The sequence below is a fragment of the Phalacrocorax aristotelis genome, chromosome 15 (assembly GCF_949628215.1).
Source record: "Phalacrocorax aristotelis chromosome 15, bGulAri2.1, whole genome shotgun sequence".
Taxonomy (NCBI): Eukaryota; Metazoa; Chordata; class Aves; order Suliformes; family Phalacrocoracidae; genus Phalacrocorax; species Phalacrocorax aristotelis.
This window is the reverse complement of record NC_134290.1, coordinates 4,664,309-4,690,619: the sequence shown is the minus strand read 5'-3', so window position 1 is coordinate 4,690,619 and position 26,311 is coordinate 4,664,309. Positions and strand designations below refer to the sequence as shown.

General features: G+C 43.4%; 1 protein-coding gene across 1 annotated transcript; it reads right to left on the bottom strand.

Moving 5' to 3' along the window:
- Positions 1 to 3,039: 3,039 nt before the first annotated feature.
- On the bottom strand, positions 3,040 to 25,754 carry HORMAD2 (HORMA domain containing 2). Its single transcript, XM_075110316.1, has 12 exons — positions 25,666 to 25,754; positions 24,657 to 24,801; positions 23,248 to 23,311; positions 22,190 to 22,226; positions 20,898 to 20,918; positions 20,127 to 20,153; positions 18,717 to 18,784; positions 15,709 to 15,860; positions 14,880 to 15,133; positions 13,922 to 14,030; positions 12,755 to 12,819; positions 3,040 to 3,666 (listed from the first exon to the last, which is right to left on the bottom strand). The coding sequence occupies exons 1-12, from the start codon at positions 25,714 to 25,716 to the stop codon at positions 3,562 to 3,564; spliced, it is 1,098 nt and encodes a 365-aa protein (XP_074966417.1). The 5' UTR covers positions 25,717 to 25,754; the 3' UTR covers positions 3,040 to 3,561.
- Positions 25,755 to 26,311: the final 557 nt, after the last annotated feature.

Here is a 26,311-nt window from a genome sequence, read left to right as displayed (position 1 = left end):
TGGATAGTGTTACAGTACGATTTTTGTATTACCACCATGGGTAGAGGTCCCTCCACGCTCCAATGAAATCAATAGCAAAACTCTTAACCCTCCTGTTTTAAGTGTGAAAGAATCTTCATTTCTCCTACTCCCATGTCATGTTTCATTTCTTCTCTCTGCTCTCCTCCCAAAACTGAAAGCAGCAGCAGTCAGATCAGATGATTTCCTAGATCGCAGGCAGCAGTGGAAATCCCGAAAGAATCCTCAGTTTTCAGGTGAAAAACGTATGTTGACACCTGTCCATAAGATTACTGTGCAGTACCAGGGGCTGGGGTTATTTTCTTGTTGAGGACAGTGTATTTAAGGATGTGGTTGAGACAATGCATTTTCCGTTTGACTTCAGTTTGACTTTCAGTTTGAAACAGAGATACTACTCTTCTTGTTAAAGACTATCCCAGAAACAAGGAACGATTTTTAGAAGCACCGCCAACCTGGTTTTGGCTCGGCAGGTTAAGGATATCCACATTACATCTATTAAAAAGCCTGTGGTCACGATAAATGAGAAAGGGTTCCCCTTCTTCACTGATTTTCTGAAAAACCCTGTGAAGCATTCACTTTCCCCTTACGGAATGTTCCCAATATTCTGGTTTTTTTAAAGCGGCTTGTAATCTTAATTGTTGTTCGTATCTTTGGGAGATCAAAGGGAGGATGTCTGTGATTCTTTGTATTACTCACTGTTGCATTAGCACAAAGATCACATATTCATTTATTTTGGTTTAAGAAGTAACAGTCTCCTTTCACTGCACGCACATAATTACTGTAAGCATTCAGGGGACTTGCCAAATGATGCATGGGGGAGGAGGAGAATCTTTGAAGAAAATTGTTCAAACGTAATTTAGTTCACTAATTGGCAAGGGACCGTTACTAACGAATTGCTTCTGTTTTATGTCAGTAGTGAATCAGGTTGATGATGTGTAACATACATTAAGTCAGTTAATGAGTATTAACTAGAAATGCGACTGAAACACAAGAAAAAGGTTTTTTACCTTTTGCTAGCCAAGCAGAATTGCTAATAAATAAAAGGATATGTGTAAGTGGCTTATATGATTCCAATCTGCAGTGGAAAGACTTTTCTTAGAATCTGATGGTAACCACAAGTTTGTGGGAAAGAAAAATCAGACGCTTACTGTGGCAGTTCATCACAAGTTACTTTATTTCTAACTGAGCCTGAAATGAAAATGACTAAAAGTCATTACCGTAAAATAGCTGATTAGAAGGCAATGTGAACTGAGACAGTGAGTCTCTGGCCATGGCTACAAGACCAAGACATCATGCAGCCAACTAAGCTGTGGATTTACTTCGCGGTGTCTGTGTGCACACTCTTACTATGTGGTAACACAAGATAGCTTACTTCACTTTCATTGTGGGACAAGACACTTTGCAGCTTCCAGCACGCACCAAGCAAGCTGGCATGCCCCTAAGCCTTGCGGTATCGTGCGTATAGGAGAAAGACTAACTTGAGTAGCCATAATCACAGGCACATTTGATTTTCTCCCTACACGTACAACACAACCACATGACAAGGCTCTGGGTACAGGCAGGAGTCAGTGGGCCGAAGGAATATGGAAGCCACACAGGCTAGCAGTGCCAGGGCAGAGCTTTCAGGTCAAGGCAGGTCCTGAGCTGTAGCTGTTCTGTGAAGAACACAGGCCTCCCATGGATGTGCAGGCGTGAGAGCAAATATCATTACAAAATCTGGGTAGAAGGAAGATTTCTGGTTTGCTCTGGCATGTGAACAAACTGGCTTATTAGGCCACAGGTGCAAAAAATGAGAACACAGGACTGAAAGTAAGGATAAAATGGCGAACTCTCGTGTTCTGCAAGCTTTGTGAAATAAGCATCAAGCCACGAAACCTGCCCGACACTGCTGCAGGCTCAGGGACAGTCAGTGGTCTGTCTGCCTTGGGCTGGGTAAGGACTGCTGTGGAATTAGCATTAGGATTGCAATGCATTACTCAGCTACCTGGAGAAGGAGGTCGACTGAGCATCTAGGGGTGCTCAGCTTCAGCATTATCTCTACCCAGTCAGGCAGTTCTAGCCTGGCTTTCAACTCTTTCAGATGGCCAGCCGGAATAAAAGCACAAGAGAGAGGCATTAATCCCCACCTTTTATCCAGTCAAGGGAAGGTCACCGTTTCAGCAGTGAGGAAGGCCCCTGATGTACAGAGCCAACCTCAAGCATTGCCACAGCAGAAGACCTCACCCTACCAGTGGCGACACGGAACCTGCTGTGTCAAGCAGTAGCATCAGTGGCTGGCCGAGGTCCTTCAATCAGATGCCCTAGGCACTGCACTATGGGTCAGCCACATGTCAAGCGATCCCCACTGCTTTCTACAGAGCTTGCTACTGACATACACCAAGAAAGAAACACCTTATGTCCAAAACCACTGCTTCAGGTCCTGCCCCAAAATATCTTTGCTGCATATCTGAAATGTCAGGTATGCTGCGACACTACTGGGTGCACATTACTCTGTGTACTCTAGTGCTTTTATTTCCCCGTCACCAAAAGACTGGAACAGTGCAGGCGATCAACATTACATTGGGAAGAGAGTGTACTACATTCCCTTCTTCACTGTTTCATACTGCAGCATCTCTTTTGTGAGATCTATAAAGTAATGCAAAGGCTGTTCCCTGAACATCTTTTTGAAAATGTCTAAGACCAATGGAGACCATTTTGCTCCTCCCACTCCAGTAACAGCCATTAAGACTTGACAGAGTTCCTGCCAGGCACTCTACACCACACAAAGCACCACACCTTTGCTCCGAGGGACGCAGAATCTTTTTCTTTTGTTGCTGTTGTTCTCCTTACCTGTATTTACAACCACACGGTACTTTTATTAAAGTTGGGTTTTAAACGTGGTGTATTTCGACACAATTTATATCGCACAACTGTCTAAGCCCCTTGGCACATGGTGGGATGCTGTTTTAGAAATAAGCTGATAATATAGTCATAGCAACACTACTTGCAGAGTCAGAAAAAAAAACATCCAGCACCAGCAGAAAATGTGTATAGATTACTTTATCTCTGTATTCAGTATAGATAAAAACCCTTTGAAAAAAAAATCTATGCTCCGGAAACAGTAGATAGGATGAAGTTAAGCACAATCTAGTAACTCATGAGACTTGTTGCTTGCTGGCATTGATACCTCAGAGAGTTCATCTTGAAATAGTGCCATTATATATTGATGGCATGCTGGCAAAGGACAGTCCAGCCGCAGAGGAGGAAATATAGCCAGTGAGGGGGGTGTCAGGGAGAGAGAAGGAAAGAAACACACAGACACCATTCACATGGAATCATAATCAACTTCAGAACATGAAACAAGTGCTGTTGGTTGACATCATCATGACAACTATGGTGCTTGCTGTCTCTTTGCAATCCCGAGTTCGTACTAGACAAATAAATGTGCAGAAATATACGTGGTCTGTGGAAGAGTTAGATATTGGAAAAGAGTAAAGGTCTTTACTAGTCAGAAGACAATGCAAACTCACACCTTCCAAAATGCATTGTGTGTCAGAATGAACTTCATTTCCTGCCTTCCATAAGCAGCTTCTCTGGTTCACTGACCTTCCTTTTCTTCTTGGGTCCTATTACCTCTTCCTGGCTAAACGCAAAGTTCAGGCTGTTTATCTGTAAGAACCGTCAGAAACAGTGATCATTCTCATGGTACAAGCCCCTGCTAGATGAGTCAAGAAATACAACATCCAAAACTACAGTAGTTTTCCTGGATCCTCTTGAGTTTGTTCAGTGTGATCCTAGTCTCCAGAAAAGCAATTAGGCAGGGAATCAAAATTGGAATACTGAATGGAACTGGGACTGTAAGATTTGTGAAAGCAACAGGCTTGGCTTCAGGGAGAGAGAATGGTTTTGGTGGGACTCATTTCCCCCCTGCTGAAAGAAAACATGAGGAGCAAGGAGACCTCTGAGAAATACAATAGCTTACAGGGCATAGCTTTTTTCACCAACCTCGGATAATCATAAAAGCATGTGAAAGAAGGGGGGCACATGTCAAACTTGTGGTCACTGGAAACAGCCTTTCAGGAGGAGACATACAGTACCTCTATTTGTGTGTCAGGGAAATTCAACACAAGTTGATCCATCTCAGACTTCAAAGTCTAGCTGTGAGTCTGCAAAAAAATCCTAAGCAAAGCAAGCTTTTTTCCCAAGGCTTAACTTCCCTCTAGAAAGACACAAACCTCCCTCAAAAATATTCAGGGGCCTACAAACCAAAAGGTTAAAAACCACAGAAAAATATATGTTAGAATATAAATGGGTCAATGGTACAGGCAATTCAGACAGACCACAGAGAGGTGGACAGCCAGAACAACAGTTGGAGCGTTGGCTGTGCCAAGTGACAAACTCACTCACGCTCGTTATCACATAACATATTTGCATTTTTACAATAATAATCTGGAGCTACAGAGAGTAACGTGTGTTTTTGCCCACCCAGAAGGGACAAAGCACACAGTCTAGCAGCGTAACCTCTCTTGCTCTCACTGGAACTGAGCTGCAGGGACACATCACTGCTTCAACTCTGCCTCCAACAGAAAGTTCATTTGGGTGAAAGTAAGGTGAATGAAGAAGGAAAAGAGTGCTAAGTGAGTTCCTGCTCCAAAACAGGAGTACCTTACTCCAGTTTCACCATAAAACATGAGGAATCCCCTATCTGAAGCAGGATAAACACAAGGAGTTAATAAAGAGCTATTCCATAATGCATCATGAAGAAAAGCACAAGGTCTCCAGATTACAAGATGTGGTTATTATAGAATTCCCCACTCACGTCATCAAGGCTTTCTTTCTATCTGACCTTGGTATGAGGCTTCAGTAATCTCTACATAGTGATGGTCTTCCTAATGTGTGCAATAATTCCGATTGTGGATTAACAGCAAAATAGTTTGAAACAACCTCACTTCGCCTCTCTATCGTGTTTCAGATTGTTTTTCCTCCCCTCTTTCCTCCTCTTCATTATGAGCAACACAATATTGCTTAATGCAGAAAGGACAATTTCCTTTCCACAAAAACAGAGAAAACAAGAATCTGCCAAAGTGGGACAGGCAGGTTCTTAATCCTGCACACAGAACAACACAAAACTTCCAATGCTGCCCAAGGGCGTATTTGCTCGAGGAAAGAGCAGTGAGTGGATCTCTGTGTTACAGCTCCTGACCTGATACCCAGCTGTTCAAACTGGCATTTTAGGCAGCTATTTACTTCCCTCTCCCTGGCATCGTTTTAACCTGTCTGCTTCCTTTCTTGAAGTAAAGGGCCCAGAGCGGGGAAACTGCATCCAAAAACTCTCCAGTGCTAACACAGCTGCAGGGTTTGTACCCTGTCCTGCTGGCCACACAATAAAGCAAAGTGATGATCTCCAGTCTCCCAACCCCCAGTCACCTGAATTAGGCAGCTCTCCTTCTGTTTTAGCCTAAACCACATAAAGAGAGCATCAGCTGGAGTCGGTGCTTTCATTTCCTCTATTGAGGAATGGATGTTCTGCAGCACGGGAAACTACTCAGTGAAGTTTTTACCCCTTTGCTCCTCCTCTGAAATTTTCTGCATGGACAGGATACTTTTGAGGGGGGAGAAAAAGCCACAACGAGCAGCTGCTCATGCAGAGTCCACTGTAACTCTCCGACAGTCGTCCTCCTCTTTACCACAAGCAGTACAACCACCTAACAGGAACCTGAGACGACTGAAAACATCTAAGCAAGCCATCAAGGACTCTAGACAAGCACCATTCCTCTGTTGAATGAATAAGATGTCAACTCTGTGAGGTATTTCACCAAAGCCAACATGTCCTGTCCTGCCCCTGCCCAGCACAAGTTGACGTAGGAACTTAGAGCCAGTAACAGACCCCAAGTCCAACTTCCAGGTCCCGTCCTTAAGCAAACACTCAAGCTTCTTCCCCAGAAATGTTGCTCTAAATGGGATTAAGACATATCCTACCTATGTTTATTTGACTTTAACCAGAAAGTAAACCTCTTAAACAGTGTGGTGAAAAGCAGGAAATCCCTCCCATTGACTAAACATACAATCAAAGCCTCCAGAAGTTGATTAATTCTAATTTTTCCCAGGTACTGGGATGCTTGACTTAGAATAACTGATGGGAGAGCTTGTGCTATACGAATGTTGGGTTCTTTTGTCTTACACAACCACTCCAGGCCCTTGGCTCCACTGATGAGCCAGGTGCTATAAAAGCACGTAGGACAAGGCCCAGGCCCTTGCACGCTTCCCCTGCAAAGGGACCGCACTGACAACAGGACAGGTGGGACAAGTCCAGATCAAGTAGCAAGGACAGGAACAGACCCATGGCCTGCTGACTCTGAGCCCAAGGTATAGTTCTGGGTCTAGGTCATAAGTGTGAATACACAGTGAATTTGCATCTCCTGTTCTACAATACTGCACTACATGTAAAAATGTAATACTTTGCCTCACAGTTCTTCTGTGAAAATACAGCTAACTTGTGAATCATACAAGTGTTACTAATTTCTGGCATAAAACTAACAGGACAGCTGCACATTGTCTGGAGAAGATATCAGGCTAAAAATAGATTAGACTTAGATTAAACCTTTCCCAAGGCAGACTGGTGCAGAATGAGCAGACCACAGCTACACTGCTATTCTTAGATAGACAAAATCAGGACCTAGTTTTGTGCTCTGCAATTATCAATCCCCAGTGTCCCCATGTATTCCGGCCAAAAATTCCCAGCATAAATCGAAGCAAATTTACAGCTCTTCTGACGTGTGTTTTGCTTACCAAGGCATCCTACATAGAAAAGCTAAATTTGCACAAGAGCATTCGACTGTGTCCCTCTTTGTCCCTGGCCTGCCCCATGCTGAGGTTTGGCACTTGGCAAATTTTATGCCCTCAGAAGTGTTCCCTTTGTTAGGGAGCATTTCGTCTGGTACCTCATACCTACTCTGACAAATTCAGAAGCACATCCATGTCTAAAGAAGTCCAGTTCCATCAAGCGAGCCAGAAGAATGAGGACTGAGATACAAGACTTAACTGCTGTAATAAGGCAAAATGATCCTCAGGTGTCAGGGGACATCTATCATCATCAGGAAACTTTAATCAGAGAGAGCCAGTGCCTGATGGATCCGGTGATTTCAGCTGCAGCTGACATTGACTCAATAGCACAGCAAATGCTTGCCACTTTCAAAAATCAAGCCAGTGACTCTTTAAATTGATCCTCTGAAACCTGAGGCATCCCCGGTGAATGGCCATTTCGTTAAATGGGAAATTCCATTTAACATAAGGACAAATTTTTTTTCTACTGCGAGGGTTGATCAAATACTGGCAACAAGCTGTCCAGCGAGGTTGCGGAGTCTTCATCCTTGGACATATTCAACATCTGACTGGACAAGGTCTTGAGAAATCTGCTCCACTTCACCCTGCTTTGAGCAGGTAGGTTGGACATGACGGTCTCCTAATGTCCCTTCAGACCTCAGTGATTCTGCAAAGGCAGCACGGTGGTTAAACGCTCAATGCAGGGCTCAGCACCAGTTCTCGGATTAGTTTCCAGTAAAGTGATTGCACTGGCATCAGTGGAATTAATCCTGATTTTTAATCTGTACAAGTGGAGGAGAATCATGCTGGCTAGCCTGAAAGCCAATTTACACAGGTGGAAGAATGAAAGACCCTCACTGTGGTGCTTCTGTGGAAACTTGCCACATTTTTGTCCCCAGGAAGCCATGCCAACACATCACTGACTACCACTAGTCCTCTTCCTTTTCCATAGCTCGCTGTTAAGATTTTTGACATTCAACGCAATTTCTTTTTCCGTGAACTGGAAGTCCCACAGGTCTGCTCTATACCTCATGTATTTTGTAGCATCTAAAGGACTAATGAACAGATTTTTCCAGAGTCTAAAAAACCAAAATTCTTCAAAAACACCTGTTGAAAAAATATGTATCAATCTCTCTCCTTAAAATCTCTTTCAGGGCCCTCAATCACACTATACACTGCCGTGCTGGCCATTTTGATTGCCAGATCACAATCCAATACGCCTCCCAAGACCAGAAGCCTTCCCCCATAAGATTACAGCATCATAACCAAGGAGGTGAAAAGCAACGGACACGCCTTCTGCCTACTAGGCCGCTACCCAGCTTAGTCCCTCATGGGATATTAGATCTGTCCAACCTTAATTTATGCAGATTTCTCTAGGGGGTCTGGTTGCTAGCATGTATGTTATGAAAAGGCAGCCAGCACGGAAGCTCCACGTCTTCTTGCGGATGTCCCTGGGGTAGCTGTCAGGGAAACTGAGGGCGGAAGGGTTAAACCTCCCCAGATCTGCGGGGTGACGGGCCTCACCTCTGAGTGAAGAGGTCACTAGGAAACTGTTTCCTACACACTAGACAGGGATAACTCATGCAAGAGATGAACGGCCCCACGATACAGCTAAGGATCTGACGTGAATTGAGAGAAGCCAGGAATTTCCTGACCTCCCTGTCTCACTCCTCCCAGAATGGCCTGAGCTCACAGGAAGGAGAGATGCAAGCTCATCTCTGAATCTTTCTCTCTTCATTGTTTGGGTCTGTGTAGCCTCAGCTGGTTTGGAGGAGAAAATGTTCTGGGAACTTCTCATCAGATACAGCTCTCTTGATAGACAGTTAGAGATAAACCTTTCTTTTTTTTCTTTTCTGCAAAAGTTCAAGATAATGACATTGCCACAGAAAAATGCTTTCCTATTGCTCTGCAAATGGCAGGCTTCACCCTTCAACTGCTTTCTGTCATGGCAATTTTAAAAGTGGTTTGCCTGGGAAAAATCAGACAACAAAGGTCTTGATCTCCAAGCTGTTATTCTGCAATTGGATCCACTTGCACTGACCTTCACTTTCAGACAGAAGCCGCGTACAACACGGAAGCTCCACAAAGGCACACAAATCTCCATCAGGGTGCCCAGGGCCCTGGGCACCAACAGGACACTGATCACTGGCACACATGGCAGATCTTCCTCACAATGCGTCATCCGTGAAAGATTGTCTTCACACTGACTTCCACCGCTGATACAATCCCTTGGAGAAAGAGAACGTGGCCAGGTAGCCAAGTCTTCTGCATGGGAGCAGCAGCTGGAGGCCAGACAGGCTATCCTCTGAGGTCTAAACCAGCACTGATTTACAACATTTAGGAAGGAATCGCTCCCTAGACACCTAACTTTCAGACATCTCCAGTTACGAGAGCTAATCCACATGGCAGGAGTATGCCTACAGCAGGCAGTGAATCGCAGTGCAGAGACTCCTGAGCTATCATTGATCCCAACTGATTATGTCTACACAAGGCCAAGTGTCATCACACTTCCTCACATCCCACAGCAGCCTAGGAGCACAAGCACAGCCAGTCTGGCAGCATAAGCAGTCTCTGGCCCTAGCTAATGAAGCCAGAAACTTGGGAGGCAGAACAGACTTGTGCTGTGCTGATATGGCCACACCATTTCCAGCCCTGGCACAGGCTCGGTCAGGGGCAATTCAAGGCTCTGCACGGCTGCTTCAGTGTGCAGTGAGACCGTGCTCTAAGGACCACCCCAGAACTTCAGCCCACAGTTTCCTGATGGGAGATTAAAGCCTGCAGAGGCGTCCACATGGTCAGGTTTTACTCATCCTCTAGCTCTGTTTCATTCCAAACTCATTCCACTGCAACATGTTTGCTTACAGGAAGACAAAGCTTACCAAAATTAATTTGCAGGACAAGAACATTAAAGGATTCACAAAAGGATAAAGGATTGTGCTGAAGAAGTCAAGAATTCATCTTAAGTTCACTGTGGGACCCCATTCTCGTCAGCAGATTTCTATAAGCTAGATCAATGGGCAGCAATTCCCTATTTTACGCAACTCTTCACAACTCCTAGAATGCCAGTGGAAAGTAGCAAGACACATAAAGATAGCACACTGGGCCAAATCCTTGGCTGATGCAATGAGAGAAACTCTCCTCAAGTCAGCAGAGGTAGGCTAATTTACATGCTGGTGTCTAACTCCGGATGATTAAGTACAGAGATGCTTTGCTGGGAAAGGGCAATCTCTCATTTGATCCTAAGTATCATCAATCATGAGATTGCAGATAACAAGCCAGTTGAGTACATGTAAATTTTTCTCCAATCTGAAAAGCCCTCTGTCAGAGGCTCTCCATGGACATTACTAAAGGCCAGTTACTGGACAGGAATAGCTGCTTCTTTTTTGGCAGATCTGCATCCTTTGCCTCTCCCATGTCAATTAGAAAAAATAAGCCTTTAACACTTTCATTCCTGGTTTTCCTGAAGGGCTATAGGTCAGGAAGATAATGACCAATAGTCAGTTCCAATAGCACAGTTTTTATTTTTGATAACCCAGGAACCAGAAAGATTATAGCGGTTCACTTCAGATGAAGAGAAGTAATAGGCTCAGCCACATTTCCACTTGTGACTGCGGGTACCATTTCTGAACTCAGCACTACTTGAATATCAAATCCTTGTACAAATACCAAATTCTGGGACACTCCAGATTGTTTTAGACAGGTCTGAAAATCTTGGCCTGTATGTTCAACTGTACAGAGAGTGCTTTAAACCCGAGTCCCTGAGGCACTGGTCCATGGACAGCTGAACAGCTAACACTGCCACCAGAAGGGCAGGTCTCCCCCCCCGGACCCTCTTCGCCTGTTCCTTGCTGCCCAGTCTTACCCACTCCCTTACAGTGGTGCTGCTCCATGAGCGATTGTTCTGTGAGCTAGTTCAAGGGGATCTTCTTCTTGTGGAATCCTAACGCTTAAAGTCACGCACTAGTCTAGACTAGCAAATCTAAGGAAGGGGACATGTCTGCCCAATAAAGGGAGACCTCCATGGCCTGGTCTAGGCTGTTCCCCAAAGCCCCTCCACACACCAAGCTGATTAAACTCTGAAATCAAGGAAAAGACAAGTCACTTTGAAGACCTCATAGCTCCTTAAAGCAGAGAGCTTCTCTGAACACAGCTGGCAGTTGGAAAATGCTATTACTTGGCTGTACTGTAGTCCAGATAGCAACAAGGTGCTCTCACTCCCACCCCAACAGGCCTGCTTCCACCCATCTTACCTATACTTGACCCTGTTAGATAATACCCGACTCACACTTCCCATCCACCCAAGCTTATCCTCAGTTCTTAAGACAAACTTCACTCACCAGTTTGGCTTCCTGATTCAAGTGGAATACACAATGGTCATTTGTTTTAACTACTTCCCTCAGAAAAGAAGGGAAAGTCCCTCTCATATGGAAAATACTGTCAAATTTTTATTAGCACTGGCTTTACAATGAGGATCTGCACTTTTTAGCGAGTGACTTGACTTTGTTTTTCCCTAAACTGACTGAAATATTAGCCAACTTCTAAGGTATGATGGTTTAAAAAATAGTATCAAACAATACATTAAAAAATCCCTCTGCCATGCAGAATCTACCAGGCAGAGGGTTTGGGATTATTTTTTTTCAGGTCTTTGGACACATACAATGGATAAAGTGACTCTTACATTTTTCAGCAACTAATGCTGTTTCCACCACCTTCAGACACTCTCACTATTGCTACCGTATTCTAACGAAATTCACATGCTGCAAGAGAGAGGTGTCTGGTGCTCTGCTTACAATTGTGACAGACTCGAAAGAATGTCAGAGCATGAATCAGTGGGACAACCACGAGTTACAAACAAAAAAGGCTCCTGTTTTCACACAGACGACAGCATAAACAATGATCAGAAGGAAACTGGAGGATGTGACACAAAAAAAAATGTGGTTAAAGTTTGAAAAATACCAGCCTAGGCACAGAAGTTCATTTCTAAGATCCAGAGTCAAGGCAAATACTTCACAGATGCCTTTTGAATGACATGTTAAGTTGTAGTCTCCAGTTGCTGTCTGGGTTAGACACCCTGGGATTCTTTTCAACAGAGGCGGGGAAAATTTTAGTAGCAATTTCCTACTCTCATTAACTTATCCTGTAAAGATTCACTTTCTGAATGTTCAAGCTCACACAATTTTCAACTAATTTGAATGGAAGGAGGATCAAGTGGCAAGTCCAGTGGTATTCAGAGATTTGCCCAGTCACTGAAAAAGCCTCTGCAGAAGCCCACGAATTGGAGCCCTGATTCTGACTCAGGGTTTGGCCTGGGCAGCCTTCAGGATGGAATTAATTTCACATAATTTACTTATCTAAAGTTACATGTCTGGTCTACCCTAGTTATTTGGGTTGCCCCAACAACCACTGAAAAAGAGATCAGCACCTCCAGGGGATAATTCTTCCTGTCCTAGAGAAGTAGCCAAAAAGGGATAGGATCCAGTAAGTACCTGTGACTCACATGTAAAGATAGACTGGAAGCAAGAAAGGAGAAGTGAAGACCATGTTAGGCAACAGACAAACACACCTTTCAAACCTAAAACAGGGTGGTGATTTCAGAAGCTTAATCCAAAAATGCACACAGGTAAGCCAGCCTGGCTGGGACACTGATCCGTTTAGTCTGCACATGTAATTCACAACTGCCAGCTCCAGAGGAGAGTACAAAATTCTTGTACTGGATGTATGAAATAAGCTGACCATGGAAAGTTTCTTCCTAAATGCTTCCAGTCCATGCTTATATCCCTATGCCATAATACTTTGTAGCCTCTATGTATTTTGATACTGCACAATAAATCCATTAATGTTAGTTGAACCCTGTGCCATCCTAGATGACATAATGCTCCACAGCAATGAATTCCACCTTGCCTGATGCATCTTAGAGCCACTAAAATTTGCTCACCTGCTGAGATGCCCTTGAGCAAGGCATTCCACCTGTCTCCTTTGTTTCCAGCTTCTTCTTTCCACCTACAATCCAAACATCAAATCAAAACTAGCTCCAAAGTTAAAACCCTACATTTAATTGGGAAAAAAAGAAAATAAAAAGAAAAATATCCAGAAGCATGACTAAACCGCTGTAGCAAAATCCCATGCCTGATCTGAAATTGTGTAGTTTTTGCTCTTAGGCTCTGCCAACACTGGCAGTTTATTCCTGGAAACATAGATTTTGGAATAAAGTGTCATCTGAATGTGCAATATGTCGTCTTGCAGCAGCTCCTATCACTGAAACTTAAAATCCATTTTAACCTGGTTTCCTAAGAAAACAAAGCTTATGTCTGCATGTGCTCTGTCCAAGTGGGTGTGTGTACAGGGAAGGAGGGGAGCTGTCCCCTGACTATTGACCTTATTAGACAGTTTCAACAGATTTTGATGGGGGGGTCCCAAAGCGCCTCAGTTTCATGAAAACAGGCACTTGATTAGAGGAGGAAGATCCTGTTAATATCCCCACAGTGGGAAAGGTGGCAGTATGAGTTCACCCCTTATTAGTCATTGGAGGATCTGCAGTAGAAAGACCTGAAAAGGTGAATTCATAGGCAGACAGGCTTCTTTATTCCACTGCTTGGGGATCTCAGGAATGCTATTTACCATTTTGTCACTAGATGGTATTGTTCCACAGGCTATCTGAGAGCCTCAAAGGTCAAATCCAGCATGGTATATCAGAAGATAGGTTGACTGAAGTGAGAGAAAAGGCTTTTTTTCATGTATTTTCATGCATGTTTTCACATATGGAAGTCACTAGCAAAATTAAACTGTAACATCTAAAGGAAAGAGCTTTGGTGAAATGTAGATAATGTAACTCAGTATTGATGAACTGTGCATTTCCTCCATATCTGAAAAAAACCTGCTGAGATAAAGAGGTGGAAGGATATCGATAAAAAATCAAATGTTTCTGTTAACAAAGCAAGCATATTCAACAAGCCCCCTATTACAGTTTAATCTGATCTGACACAAAATTCAAACAGCCTGACAAAACTCTTGACCCATTTCACAGTAAGTGAGAAAGCCTAAATATTATGCTAGGATACAGTCATGAGCACAAGCTCCTTCAGTTTTGAAACTGGGCATTTACCTCTATCTTGAAGGTAAAAAGAAGATGCTGCTGTTTTCCAGCCTGGATGGGTGTCACTTTTGGCCTTTCCACACTCACTTGAATCTGCTCTGACAGGGAGAGGGTGATGCTGTAAAGCAAATGATGCTTTGTCTTAATAGCATAACCTAAAAAAATATGCCAAGGTGGTAAATCCATAAACCCAGCACTGATAGGGATGAGATTTTCACAGCTCCTCAGTGTCCAGGCCTTCCTTCTCCCAAGCCTTCAGGTCTTTTGAGAGAGAAATTTTCTAAGAAAAAAACACAATTCCGACCTAAACAGCTTCCTATCTTTGTGAGTTAGTTATGCTGGGGTTTATTCCACTGACCACCTAATATTAAACCACCAAGCCTGAGCTACCAGTCCAGGCTGCTCCTTCTGTCATTTTGAAGAGGTACCACATGAGGACCATTCATTCCAGCCTACCTTGGTGTCTAAGGAAATTACCTGAATTACCTGCTAAAGAGGCCTCCCCCTCCACTAAGTGCAGAGGGGTGCCTAGAGAAATGAGGCACAACACACAACTTTTATATGGCTAGAGGTGAGCGGAAGGAATCCCACCTAACTACACAGCGGAATATGGCTCAGTCCTGAGGAACGCCAAGTGGAAATATGATTTTCTCCATTTTGTGCATGTTTGTGTATAAGTGTGCGTGTGTGGTGGGTGTGTGCACACGCATGTGTCATGTCTCTCTGTACGATCACTGCCCTCTTCTGGGAGAATGTACGAGACTCGGGGAGTCAGTGGGTATGCTGGAATGAAATTCAATTTATGTCCATGGACTTCCAGCATCAGCATTCAATCTGCTCTAGCGCTGATGCCCTACACAAGCCAAAATCCTTCTTGAACTAGGATTCTGTGAAATGTTCTTTAAGAAGAGTTTTGCTAGACAAACTCCATTCCTCCAGCAAGAGCTGAAAAGAGCTGTTTCTATACCTTTGTGCTCCCCTCCTCTTCCTCTTCATCACAGTCTAACCCTTGATGGGAGATCTCAGTAGGGCCATTCTTCTGGATCAGGTTGCATTCAACTGTCCCCATTCTTTTCTTTTCAGTTGTCACTCTCACTTTCATGAGGTGGAAACCAGTGGAGACTGACCCTACTTTCAGGTTGACAGGATCGCCATCAAACAACAGGTCACCAGAGCTGCCATCTTCCTTAAAGCCTGGGGGCTGGTAGTCTTTGGGAGTTACTGCACAGGGCGAAAGAACCCACCAATGTCAGAGAAATAAAGTTCCATCTCTCCTTAACCTCATTTATATAGAACAAGCGTTTACCAGCCTCAAGTATCAACATCAACTATTAAAAATATTCAGGGGGTGGGGAGGTGGTTAGGAAGAAGGAAGAGAATGCAAAGATAAAAAATGAGCTGATCAAATGTTATCAGGGAGCTCAAAGAAATAATGACTTAGGATGCTAAGATACCACTAATGTGCTCAACTTTCTGGAGCAGAACCTGACAAATGCAGGATGCCTGCTCCTTGAAAAAAAAACAAGCACAAAAACTGTGAAGGAGGAGGATGTCTCCCTTTCACACTGCACGGCTGTACTTCTTACACAGATGTTCAGCCCTTTCTTAAAAAGAATCTGCCATCCCTGTGTGTCAGAAGGCTTTACCATGTTTTACACCATTTCTCACTGTTATCAGTTAACAGCTTCTACCATTTCACCCTTCTATGCTTTACTTACTTTACAGGGGCTCATGATTAGCACAGAAACTGATGGAAATGGAGTTTCTCCCCACAGCACACACTGTTCTCCACCTACCATCATTGTAGTAGAGGAGTTTCATGGTCAGAGTAATGTCGTTGGGAAGCGGCCCCAGGTTTTGCATTAACAGGTACAGTTTACGGATCAGGAGCCTGCCGGCCTGTTTAAGGTCCTCGCTGCACACCCCATTCACAAAGTTCATTTGGTTGCTACAAAGAATAACAGATTTGTTTTCCTCAGTCATGAATATTCACGATCTAATTACAAATACAGTGCACCCACTCACTTGTCTGAAACAAAGCTACAATGCCTTTATGTAATTTCCAGATAAACAGGGAAGTGAAACAGACTCCAGGGATGGGGTGGCATCAGCAAAACAACATCTCTAAACTAAGAGGCATGGCATTTACATTTGAACAGACTTTGTAGCTGGGGCAATGGACCCCATTATACAAATGTCATGACTCACTTGTTTGAACATGATTAAATTGGATCAAAGGACCATAAAACAAGTGCCTTTCACCTAAGCAATTTCAGGAATGAGAGGAATGAGGTGAGAATCCCATATAAAGCCGATTAATCACAGGGGCTATTTTCAAGTCCATTTTGCAGTTTGAAGAGAAGTGAATGGCATGTTCTCACTTCAATTCCATGTAAGAAAAACTAGCTCAGAAGCCCATTTTTCAAAAGTGACTAAGGGGCATTCTTCTCACCTCCTTCACCCATGCAAATGTCAGCTGGCTAGTCTAAGCAAGCAGTCTAGACTGAGATAAACGTCTAACAGAAGTGGGATGAATCGCCCTCTGGAGGAGTTTGTTTCTTCTGACTACAGAGGTAGATGAGATGAGCAGCTCAGATCAGCCTGCTAACATCAGACAGCTGAAGATGGACTAGATGAATCACTACGTGACTAAGGAACCTAAACTTCCTGAACTTTCAATGAGAAGGGTCATCAGAAAAATGCAGCTCCTCCTTTGGAAGACAGCTGGCAGGTGGATGACTATATACAGGTGGGATGGTGCCTAACACAATCAAACAATCAAAAGCAGTAAATAACCCAAGAGAGCAGAGAGGATCCCAGGGCTGAATATGACTGACTAAACCACTGGAAGGAATGGCTTTGTTAAGACTGTTTTCCCCTTCCAGGTGAAGCTTCTTGGCTCGTAATGAAAACCAAGCGGCTGTTGAATGGCTTGAATTTGCAGGGTATACAGGGTATGGTTCGGTAGGCTCCAAACTGCCAACAGCAAAACTCTGTCCTGAGCACACTGTGCTATTAGATTAAATCTTGTGTGTTCAGAAACATACATCAGGAGAGAGGACCAATGCTGGCAATGCCTAAGATGGAGTAAAGAGAAGGTAGGCCTTAGGCCTTCTCTTACACATCATCTTTATAAGTCTTAGGATTAGCGGAATAGAGATTGTAAGGGGAAAGAGTATAAGCGAAAAAAGAGATGAGACTTCCATAGGAATGAACAGGTCGAGTGCTGGTTCAATATGGGAATAACATTGTGGATTTGATGCAGGAACATGTCAAAAGGTAGAAGCTGAGGAACTGAACCTCTCTGAAGGACTGGGATCAATGGCAAGGAACTCCTCCAAAATCCATCTAAAATAAGGCAGAGACCATCTAGGAGAAAGTTTCCCATTACCACTCAGATGCAATGATGCAGACCCACAAAACATCTCTACGGAATGATTAACTCAGAGTTTGCACATGACAATAAACCTTGCAGGTGTATAAAAGCAGTTTTATCAGCTGAAGGAGCTGATAGCAAAGATGACTCAATAGTCTGATCAATGCCAGAACATCAGTTTACTAACGACTGCAGGCACACACATGATCCTGTGATAGAAGTGTCAGTCACTGAGGAAACAGAACAGAGCCCAGGAATCTGATGCCACAGGCTTTAAAGCCTCAGACCAGTAATGAGATTTTGACAGAGCAGATATAAACACACCACCAAGATTACTTAGCCTCTTGGCCAGTATGACAGACACCAAGGGAGGCTGAGTTCCATTTGGGGACTGCTGTTATTTCTAGGAACTAATGAGCTCTCTGAGTAAGGCCAATTAAAAAAGCTATCTATCTTCTTTCGGATCCCAAAGCTCTCCTCTTTCCCTCAGTGTAGTGAGGACAACTGACAGCAGCTTCAATGCAGAAACAAGGTATAGTCCACGCTCAGACACAGTTCAGCTTTTCCCAACAGAAAATCACTTTGCCACACACTACAAATTACTTGGCTGTGTTTAGAGAAAGAGCGGCAAATGGCACACTCCTGCATGTTGTGGAGGAGTTTCCTGAGGAGCGTACAACACAGCAGAGCTCTCTCTTGCTGTACAGGCAAGTTCCAAGGCCCAGCAATCCATCTTTCACCAATGGCAACTGCAGAAGCGAACTAAGACCAGGTTAATAATTTTTCTTTGCTTTGGTTACAGCCAACAGCCTTTGGTAGTATATATTTTAAACTACACAGGACCATGGCTTACTAAACACAGCTTTAAAATATCTAACAGACAGACAGAGTCAAAAAGATGCAAAAAAGCTGCTGCTTCCTGCCAAACATTTTGCAGCATCAACTCAGGCATCATAAGTGAAAGTTCTCTCAGGTCACCCATGCAAGACTGCTCAAGCAGAATACACGTATGCAAATGCCCAAGGAGAAAAATCCTGGGTACAGGAACATGATGAATGGGATCAAACCTGAAAAAGCTCCATTTGAAAGCACAAGGCTGTCTTGTAGAAGTGGAAGAACACTCAGTTGAGACAGCAGCAAGCTCAACAACGGTGCCGGTTTCTGCATTGCTACCCTGATTAGGCACCATTTCTATAAATGGCCCTTAACTTGGTTCTGGTGCACGTTAAGTGCCTCACTGTACTACCTACCAACATTTTTACTCATCGGCTCGACAGTTCATATCCTGTAGGGCAACTGTCCTCAACTCTGATGATACAGCTGCTTAGCAACTCAGACATGCTCTAACCATAAAGTGCAGTTTCTTCTTATTGCTTCAAGAACACAGTTTTCACAGTGCACTTCTGAGAAATAAAACTGAACCATTACCTGATGATGTCCATCTGGGGCACCTCCTTTTTGTACTTGAATTTGAACTGATACAGTTCAGTCACTGTCTAGAGATTTAACAAGAGAGGGGAAAAGGAGAAACAGGTCTCTGTCAGTAACAAGCATAAAGACACGTACTGAACTTAGCAGTGTCCTTTCACAACTTTATGCCAGAGCACAGCATTAGTTTAATGACATGACGACAGCTTGCACGGGCTTTGGCAAATTTTAACAACCACAGCTTACCTAGCACTGAAAGAATCACAAAAAACCGACAAACTTCCTGCTTCCTCCTTCCACTTCCTCTGTGGGCCTGACTCCCCAGGCTAAATCTCTAACCAGGCAGCGGGGCCAGCCAACCATCACAAGGTACTTATGTCCCCCTGTACTAAAAGGAAAAATGCGAGGTTTCCCAGCTGACAGAGTGTCACAGGGAAGCCTGGCCCAGAGTTCGGTATGGAGAGAAGGGCCTGAAGGACTCTTCCTACTAGGATATACAAACAACACTGCATGGGCAAAAGTTTCCGAATTTCACTGGTCTCAGAGTTTTACGAGGGGAATGAAAAAAAACCTACGTGATTTTCCACTTAAAAAGAAAGGATTCGCTATGATTTTAGAGAATAAAATAATTAGGAAGAACAGACTGCTTTACCACAAGACAAAGGATCAACTATAGTCCAATTCCATGCCTATAATTCACTTTTTCCAGAGGCAATGAGGTCAATTAGTAAGAGTTCAGCTGAGCCCTTAACTCCGAGCCTTCCTTATAAATCCCAGCCTTGGTATGGACTAAACTCTTGCTCTCTCCCCACATGCTGAGGTGTGACACAGCATAACTGTACTCAGGTAAGCAAAGATTGTGCAGCCGTCTCTGTGCCAGCTCTGTGAAGACAGCATGGATGCAGAACCTCGCTCACATATCATGCCACCCAGTCTGCCTCCACTGGCTAGTTGCAGACGAAATAGAAACACAACAGAGAACACTGAAAGGATAAGTAGAGGCACTACGTAACATATACATCCCAGGTCTTCTCTCCTAAACCTCTCTGCCTGAAAAACCAGCTCTCTTTTCAACACTATTGTTAAAAAGATGGTTCAGAAAATAATTATTTTGAATTTCCCATTTTTCTCTTCAGGAGAGAAAATCAAAAATTGCCAAAATGCCCAGTAGTTGCCTGTTACATCCCTGCCTGAGGCCCTAGATGGGCCCAAAGCCCAGTGCCTGGTAGGAGCGTTTGATCACAATCCAGCTCACTGAGCTGTCATTCTTGAGTGAAGGCAGAAGAAGAGAAAGAGGGTCACCAAGCAGCTATGTCAGGGTAGAATTTAAGCCTGCAAGTCCAGTCTGAATACAAATCTACTCACCCATGCCTTCAGTTGCCTCAGAGATTAATTAAGACTCTTTCTTACCTCCGGTTCCTTGGGATTGGTGTAAATCTGTTATAAGAAAGCACAGTGAGGGCATTCTCCCCATGGATAACTTGAACCAGTGAAAAGTGACTAACAATGATATTTTCATTTTACAGCAGAGATTGTATTACCTTTAGTGTGGGATCAGAGAAAGGAATGGCTGAGAAACAGCCTTCCTCTATCAGCAGTCAATACTTACCACTTCAAAGACAGGTAGAACACGCTCATCTGTGTAATGGGGGAGGAATGAGGTTCATTCCCATTCCCATTCCAACCCTCACAGGCAACTATTGATGCCTGAGATTTAACTGCTCAGATTATGTGCGGAATAGATGCATAACACAGCTCTTGGTGCTTTACAAAGGAGCAGGGCAAAAGACTTGCTATGTAGAGCACCAGAGTGTGGTTTCTTCAGGATCAGATTAATAAGGAGGACTCTTCTGCAGGGGGAAATGGAGAAGACGCAGCAGCTTCCAGGGGTGGAGGCAAGAGTTTGAGGGAAGCAATGACACGAAGCACATGTAAGTGCTTCTAGGAGTCTAAGGATGCGTGTAAGGCCTCAGTCAGGATTTTGACATACTGAGAAAAATATTCCCACGCAGCCTAGGAAGTTCATATTTACCATATTTAAGAAAGGTCACCGGTCTATTAAAAACTACGTACATTTGACTTCCCCTTAAAAAAGGCACAAATGTGTTAACAGAGCCTTGACTCCATATCTCTTTCAAGCAGGGTGGGGGAAGAAAGAACGCCTTGCATTCATTTACTTACTGTGAGGACAGCAATGTGCAACTGAGTAGGGAAAAACAAAACACAAAATCAAAATCTAACCTTAGAGGGCAAGGAAAAGAAAGACCTCTCAAAATCCAACTGCCTACACATGGTGAAGGAACAGATACATTCGACAAACTGAATTAGAAACCTTCATGCGGATTCTTCATAGCACAGCATCAGCAACACCTAGTGGCCAGTTTGCTTGGCTTTACTTGCAGTTTCCCAAGAAAACAACTGCACGCTCAGACTTCTCTCTCGGGACTCTTTCTCCGAAGCCTATGCCAATTTAAAACTCTTTTAGAAGAGCACCCACCCCTGCTGAAGACTAATATTTGCTCTCTGCTATGAAATTCCCCAAAGGTATTTAATTTATCCTATAGCAAGAAAATGTATATGGGACTCCTTTTGAAAACAGTCCTAGAACATCTCCATTTTCTCCTTAATCGCTGTCAAGTAACAATTAATTTATGTCTCTCATAAATAGCAGAGTACTAAACACCTCCTAGAACTGTCAGCAAGCAATAAACTGAGTTCACAACATTCTGAATTATCTTATGCACACTGACAGTTGCACTGATGTACAGGAGCCCATCTGATCATCAGCGCCGAAACCAACACCGCTTCATCTGATCTGAATGAGAGTTGGTTTGATGAACAGAGCTGATAGAGATAACAACAGCTGGTGCTTTTTCCTCTGCAAAGTAGTTTTCATGTGAGAATCAGCAAGGAATATGATTACTTACCAGCTGATTTTGTCCTGAAACCAGTTATATACCTTACTTGATGACCTACTTTCCAAAAATAGTAATAAATTCTGAATGCAAGAGAAAAGGTAGGAGGGTTAGAGAAGTTGAGAAGAAGGGAAAAGACTAGGGGAAAGGCGATGAAGAAAAGCAGAAGTGTGAAACAACCTGTCTCAGGAAAACAGGGATGGAGATCAAGATCTAAGTTCTGACTGGCAGTGTCTCTACCCACATGTTAGAGAACGCAAACGTAGAACACAGAGCAAAGGGAAATCCCTTTCGGGCTGCAAATTAGTTCACACACCGTCTACAGGCAAGTTTGGAGAGCAACAGCGGTCAATAGTTGGGCTCAAGGAATAAATTCCCAAACCTCACATGTATATACTCCGGGCAGGGTCTCCCCCCGATCCCACAGCTGTGAACCTGTGTTGTGTGCATGCAGGATCACTAAAAAAATACACAGCAGGAATGGAAAGATAGTTTTGTCCATACTTTATGAAGAAATAGGAAACTCTATTAAAAAAAAAAAGAAGTTAAAAAACTTACATACTGTCTCTCCAAAGCATCAAAACAACCTTGAATCCTGCCAGGGAAAAACATGTTAATACTAACCAGCAATATTTATCTCCTCATCTGTAAACACATACACATTAGATACAGTTTAAAGTGCATTTTCTTCTGGACTTAAGACAACACAGTTAGCAACACTTTGGGCTTGTACAGTCCTTTTCAGGTCAACCATCATAAAGGCGTTTTGCTGCCTTTTGCATTGTTTGTACTTCTAGGGCCCTATCCTGTCAGCCTGGGCCCCACTTACATCCTGACAAAGACACAGATTCAGGGCCTGAGGCTGGCTCTGAGCGGTTCTCTGCTCACTGCTCTGTTTTGGCTCCCCAGCCTGCTCTCCAGAGGCTCTTTCCCCACCGGCAGTGTACTACACAGCTTGGCTGAAACTTCAATCCAAACGCAGCCTGACATGTCTGGTCTTGCACATTTTTTGTTTTCATCTGATGCACAGTTTACAGCTACAGACTTTCTCAAAGTAGCAAATATTATTTGAGGTAGCGATGGTCAGATATTTACTCTCCAAGTCAAAGCATGTGCAGCTAGGTATCTCCTTAGCACATCAAAGTCAGGCTCTCTGCTTGTTGGGAACATGCCAGCTCAAATACATCCTAAAGAAAGGTGTAGGGTACTTAGACACACAGTATCCAGAGAGATAAAATATTGTACATACTAAAAACCAAGCTAAAAAAATCCCTATAGAAGTGAAACAAGGGAAGACTAAACAATAACAAAATCAATCTCATTATTTTCTTTACCCTCTCTCTGTACCTACGCTGCCTGTGTGTGCTCTGGGGCCTGAGCGTGGCCTCACTACAGCCAACACTTCAAGAGACCTTGAACTCACATGATCTTGGTCAGCTAATTCTGTTCTGCTTACGCACAGGGCCAAGCACTCACACTGCAGCAGTGGGAGTAGCTCTGGCACAGTCGATAGTGCTACTGGGCACAATACTTTCAAATTCAGGAAGAAGAATGTGAGGGGTAGATGTCTTGCTATTCAGCACAATCTTGTCTTAGTTTCGCTGTTACTCACTTACCACTTGACTATCTGTAGTGATCCCAGACAGCTTTTATCTTCTCGGAGAATTTTTAGACAGAGGTCTGCAACACCAGATTTAGCACACAGTTACAATCCTTATCACAGCTGTTGGGCAAACACTGAAACTAAGCCAGTTGCCCTCCCTTTTTTGGATAAAATGCGTTATCTGGAGGTCCTTTCTGAGCGGAAACATTGGTTTTCCACTGAGTCCCAGGTGGGCTGACACAAGCTTATTGCTGCATTTTCAAATGTCAAGACTTTCCTCAGATGCTCTGGGTCCTCCCCAGAAAAAGCAATAGATTTATGGCTTAATTTCGAAACACGAGCAGCTTCCATCCGCTCCTCCTTCCTCTTCTTCACTCCCATCTATTCCGCCATTCCCTAACAACACCTTCACTTCTGCATTCAGACTTCACCAGCATCTGGCGTGAGGTAAATGACTGTGCTCGCAATGAACTATTTCTGTTAAAATTTTCCAAACAGTGCATTCTACCTCTGTTTTCAGGCATTCAGAATGGCCAGAGGAAACCCATCCTGCAAATGAAGAGGCGAATCAATAACATTTTAGGATTAAACCAAGGAGCCCTCAAAGGCATGAGCAGGCCAGATGTTAACATTCTAGATCAAAACAACACTTGAAAGACCTGACGTTTTATTAGAAAGACTAGTGGCTTTTCAGGGTTAGGTGATCAAGAGCCAATCTGGGATTTCCTGTGCCCTCAGCCAAGTCCACAAAGTGCGTGTGACCCCATGTCAGGATAACTAATTGCATAAGTAAAAACATGGAAACAGATGGGAATGCACAGAGACATTTACACCCTACTACCACATCTCGAATGAACATAAAGATGTTGATGAATCAGAGCGTCCCTAATTCTTGTGGTCTTAAGACAGGACTTTGGTCCTTAAAGTCCTTTTTTTCCTTAAAATTCTCATTCCCAAGTGCATGGCCTTAGGGGAGATAGTTTTCAGAGAGAAAAAAGCCTCAAACAAAACAAACAAATCTACTTTCAGTCTCGCAAGGAAAGCTGAAAATGTGAAGCTCAAGAGCTCAAAAATCCAAAGGAAAATAAAACATACCAATCAGAGATAATTTTTTAAAACATAGTGACTTTTAAGTCAATCTCCTGACTCTGAGACCTGATTCACAGGCTGGCAATACCAAGGAATTATTATAATCCAGAAGAAACCCTAAGAGAAAAGCCAACAGCTCCACATTGTCTTCTGTGCTCTCTGTCTATCTGATGCAGGACCACTGTCTGCACTGACTTGAGAAGGCCTGTCAGCTAACTTCCTAATGAACTGAACTCATATGTGTATGAGCAGCTGGAAGCTAACATATAAAGCAGATTATAGGTAAAATACAGCAAATAGAAATAAGAATTCAGCACAAACTGAAAGTGTTACCATCTAAATAGCGCGTTCCGTAAGAGCTCTCTGGGAAGAGCCCTCTCATGTATGTTATACAGGATACAGAGATGGCCAAAAGTCTTTTCACCAGCACCACAGACTGCTGCTCAGTAACAATTTTGTTGGGGAACAACACCGGCTCCTGAAAAAGAAGGGCAAAGCCAAAAGTAGCACCATTTTGGTGTAACACGGGGATTATATTTAGAAACAACTCTCAGCAAGTGGAAAAAGAAGGTAACTTAGAAACATAATTTTAACATTTCTCTCATCTTCATATTACACAGAGAATATTAATGTCTAACCTGGGTGGAATTAAATGTTTTAAGTATCGTTATTGGTAGATTTGGCCTGATTTACTCAGAAGCAGACTGCACTGGTCATTCCCTCCCCTTTTATCACAGCTGAATGTTCCCACCCCCTCCACGGCACCAATGCTGGCACTTAACAGACAACCACCCCTAAAATTAAAAAAAGGTTATAGTTTTCTGCTACCTTAGCTCTACAGAGTTAATTCTGGAGTCAAACAAGTGCCAGTGCTGGGGTGGCATTCACCACAGTACCAAAGTTCACTGCCTGCCATAGCTTTTTTCGAGATTTGGCAGCAGACCAAACGGGCCAGCACTGTACATAGAGCTAGTCTTTAGAGTGATTTTAGCACAGAGCTGTAAACAGTATATGCCTATGACTGGAGCTCACGTAAATACTAAACACTGTGTGATTTTGACATGAACGATCTCAGCGGAAAGTATACTAGGTTCAGTTCCTCTATTAGTTCGTTGCTTTTCTTCCTAATAAAGCTTTGTGCACACCTAATGAGCCTACATTTGTTTAGTCAAATACATGTCAAAGCCCCGTGCTGTACCTTCCTGGACTCACCAAATTGGAAACAATCCAACCAAGAACAGTGAAGACCCCAGAAAGTGTTCCCACCTCACCAGGCACAGGAGTGCCAGATTCAAAACTAAGAGCTAAGATTGCCAGTACCATCACATTTCAAGTTTTTTACCTTAGAGGACTTCTTCTTTTGCCTAGTCTGTAAAAGCTGATGGGTAGCCATGCTGCACTTCAAAGACCTGCCTTCCACTTGTAATTAAAACCTGGAAAAAACAAAAAAAGACATGAGACGCCTGAAAAATACAGAGTCGTTGCTATTTCTTATCTTCCTTAAACTAAGAATGAGGTTCTTCAGCCTTATTCAGGTCTAAAAGCTAATTGCCAGTCGGGACAGCTAAAGCAAACCAAGGATACTCTATGGCACTGTCTGAGAGTCTGCAGAGTGAGAAAAACTCCTTATTCACTGGTCAATAGTGTTTGAAATTCAGGGCCACAACTCTACCTGGTGTCAGCTGGTGCCACTTCAAAATGTATTTCTCATATTCCAAACCACAAATGTTAATTCCTACAACCATTAAAAACTGTGAAGGGGGAATGTGAAAGAACTGGAAGTCTGCCAACAGCAGCCAATATTTTAGCAAGGGTAAGCAGGAAACGCACTAACATCAATCTTGGCCAGAATAAAGGAATACTTCTTCTGAGACACCTTGAAATTAAAAAAAAAAAAGGGGGGGGGGGAAGGGAAATCCACATTGCTTCAATGAAAGTAAGCCTTGTTAGACAAACCCTGGTTAAAGAGGAAAATCTTTTTACAAGAA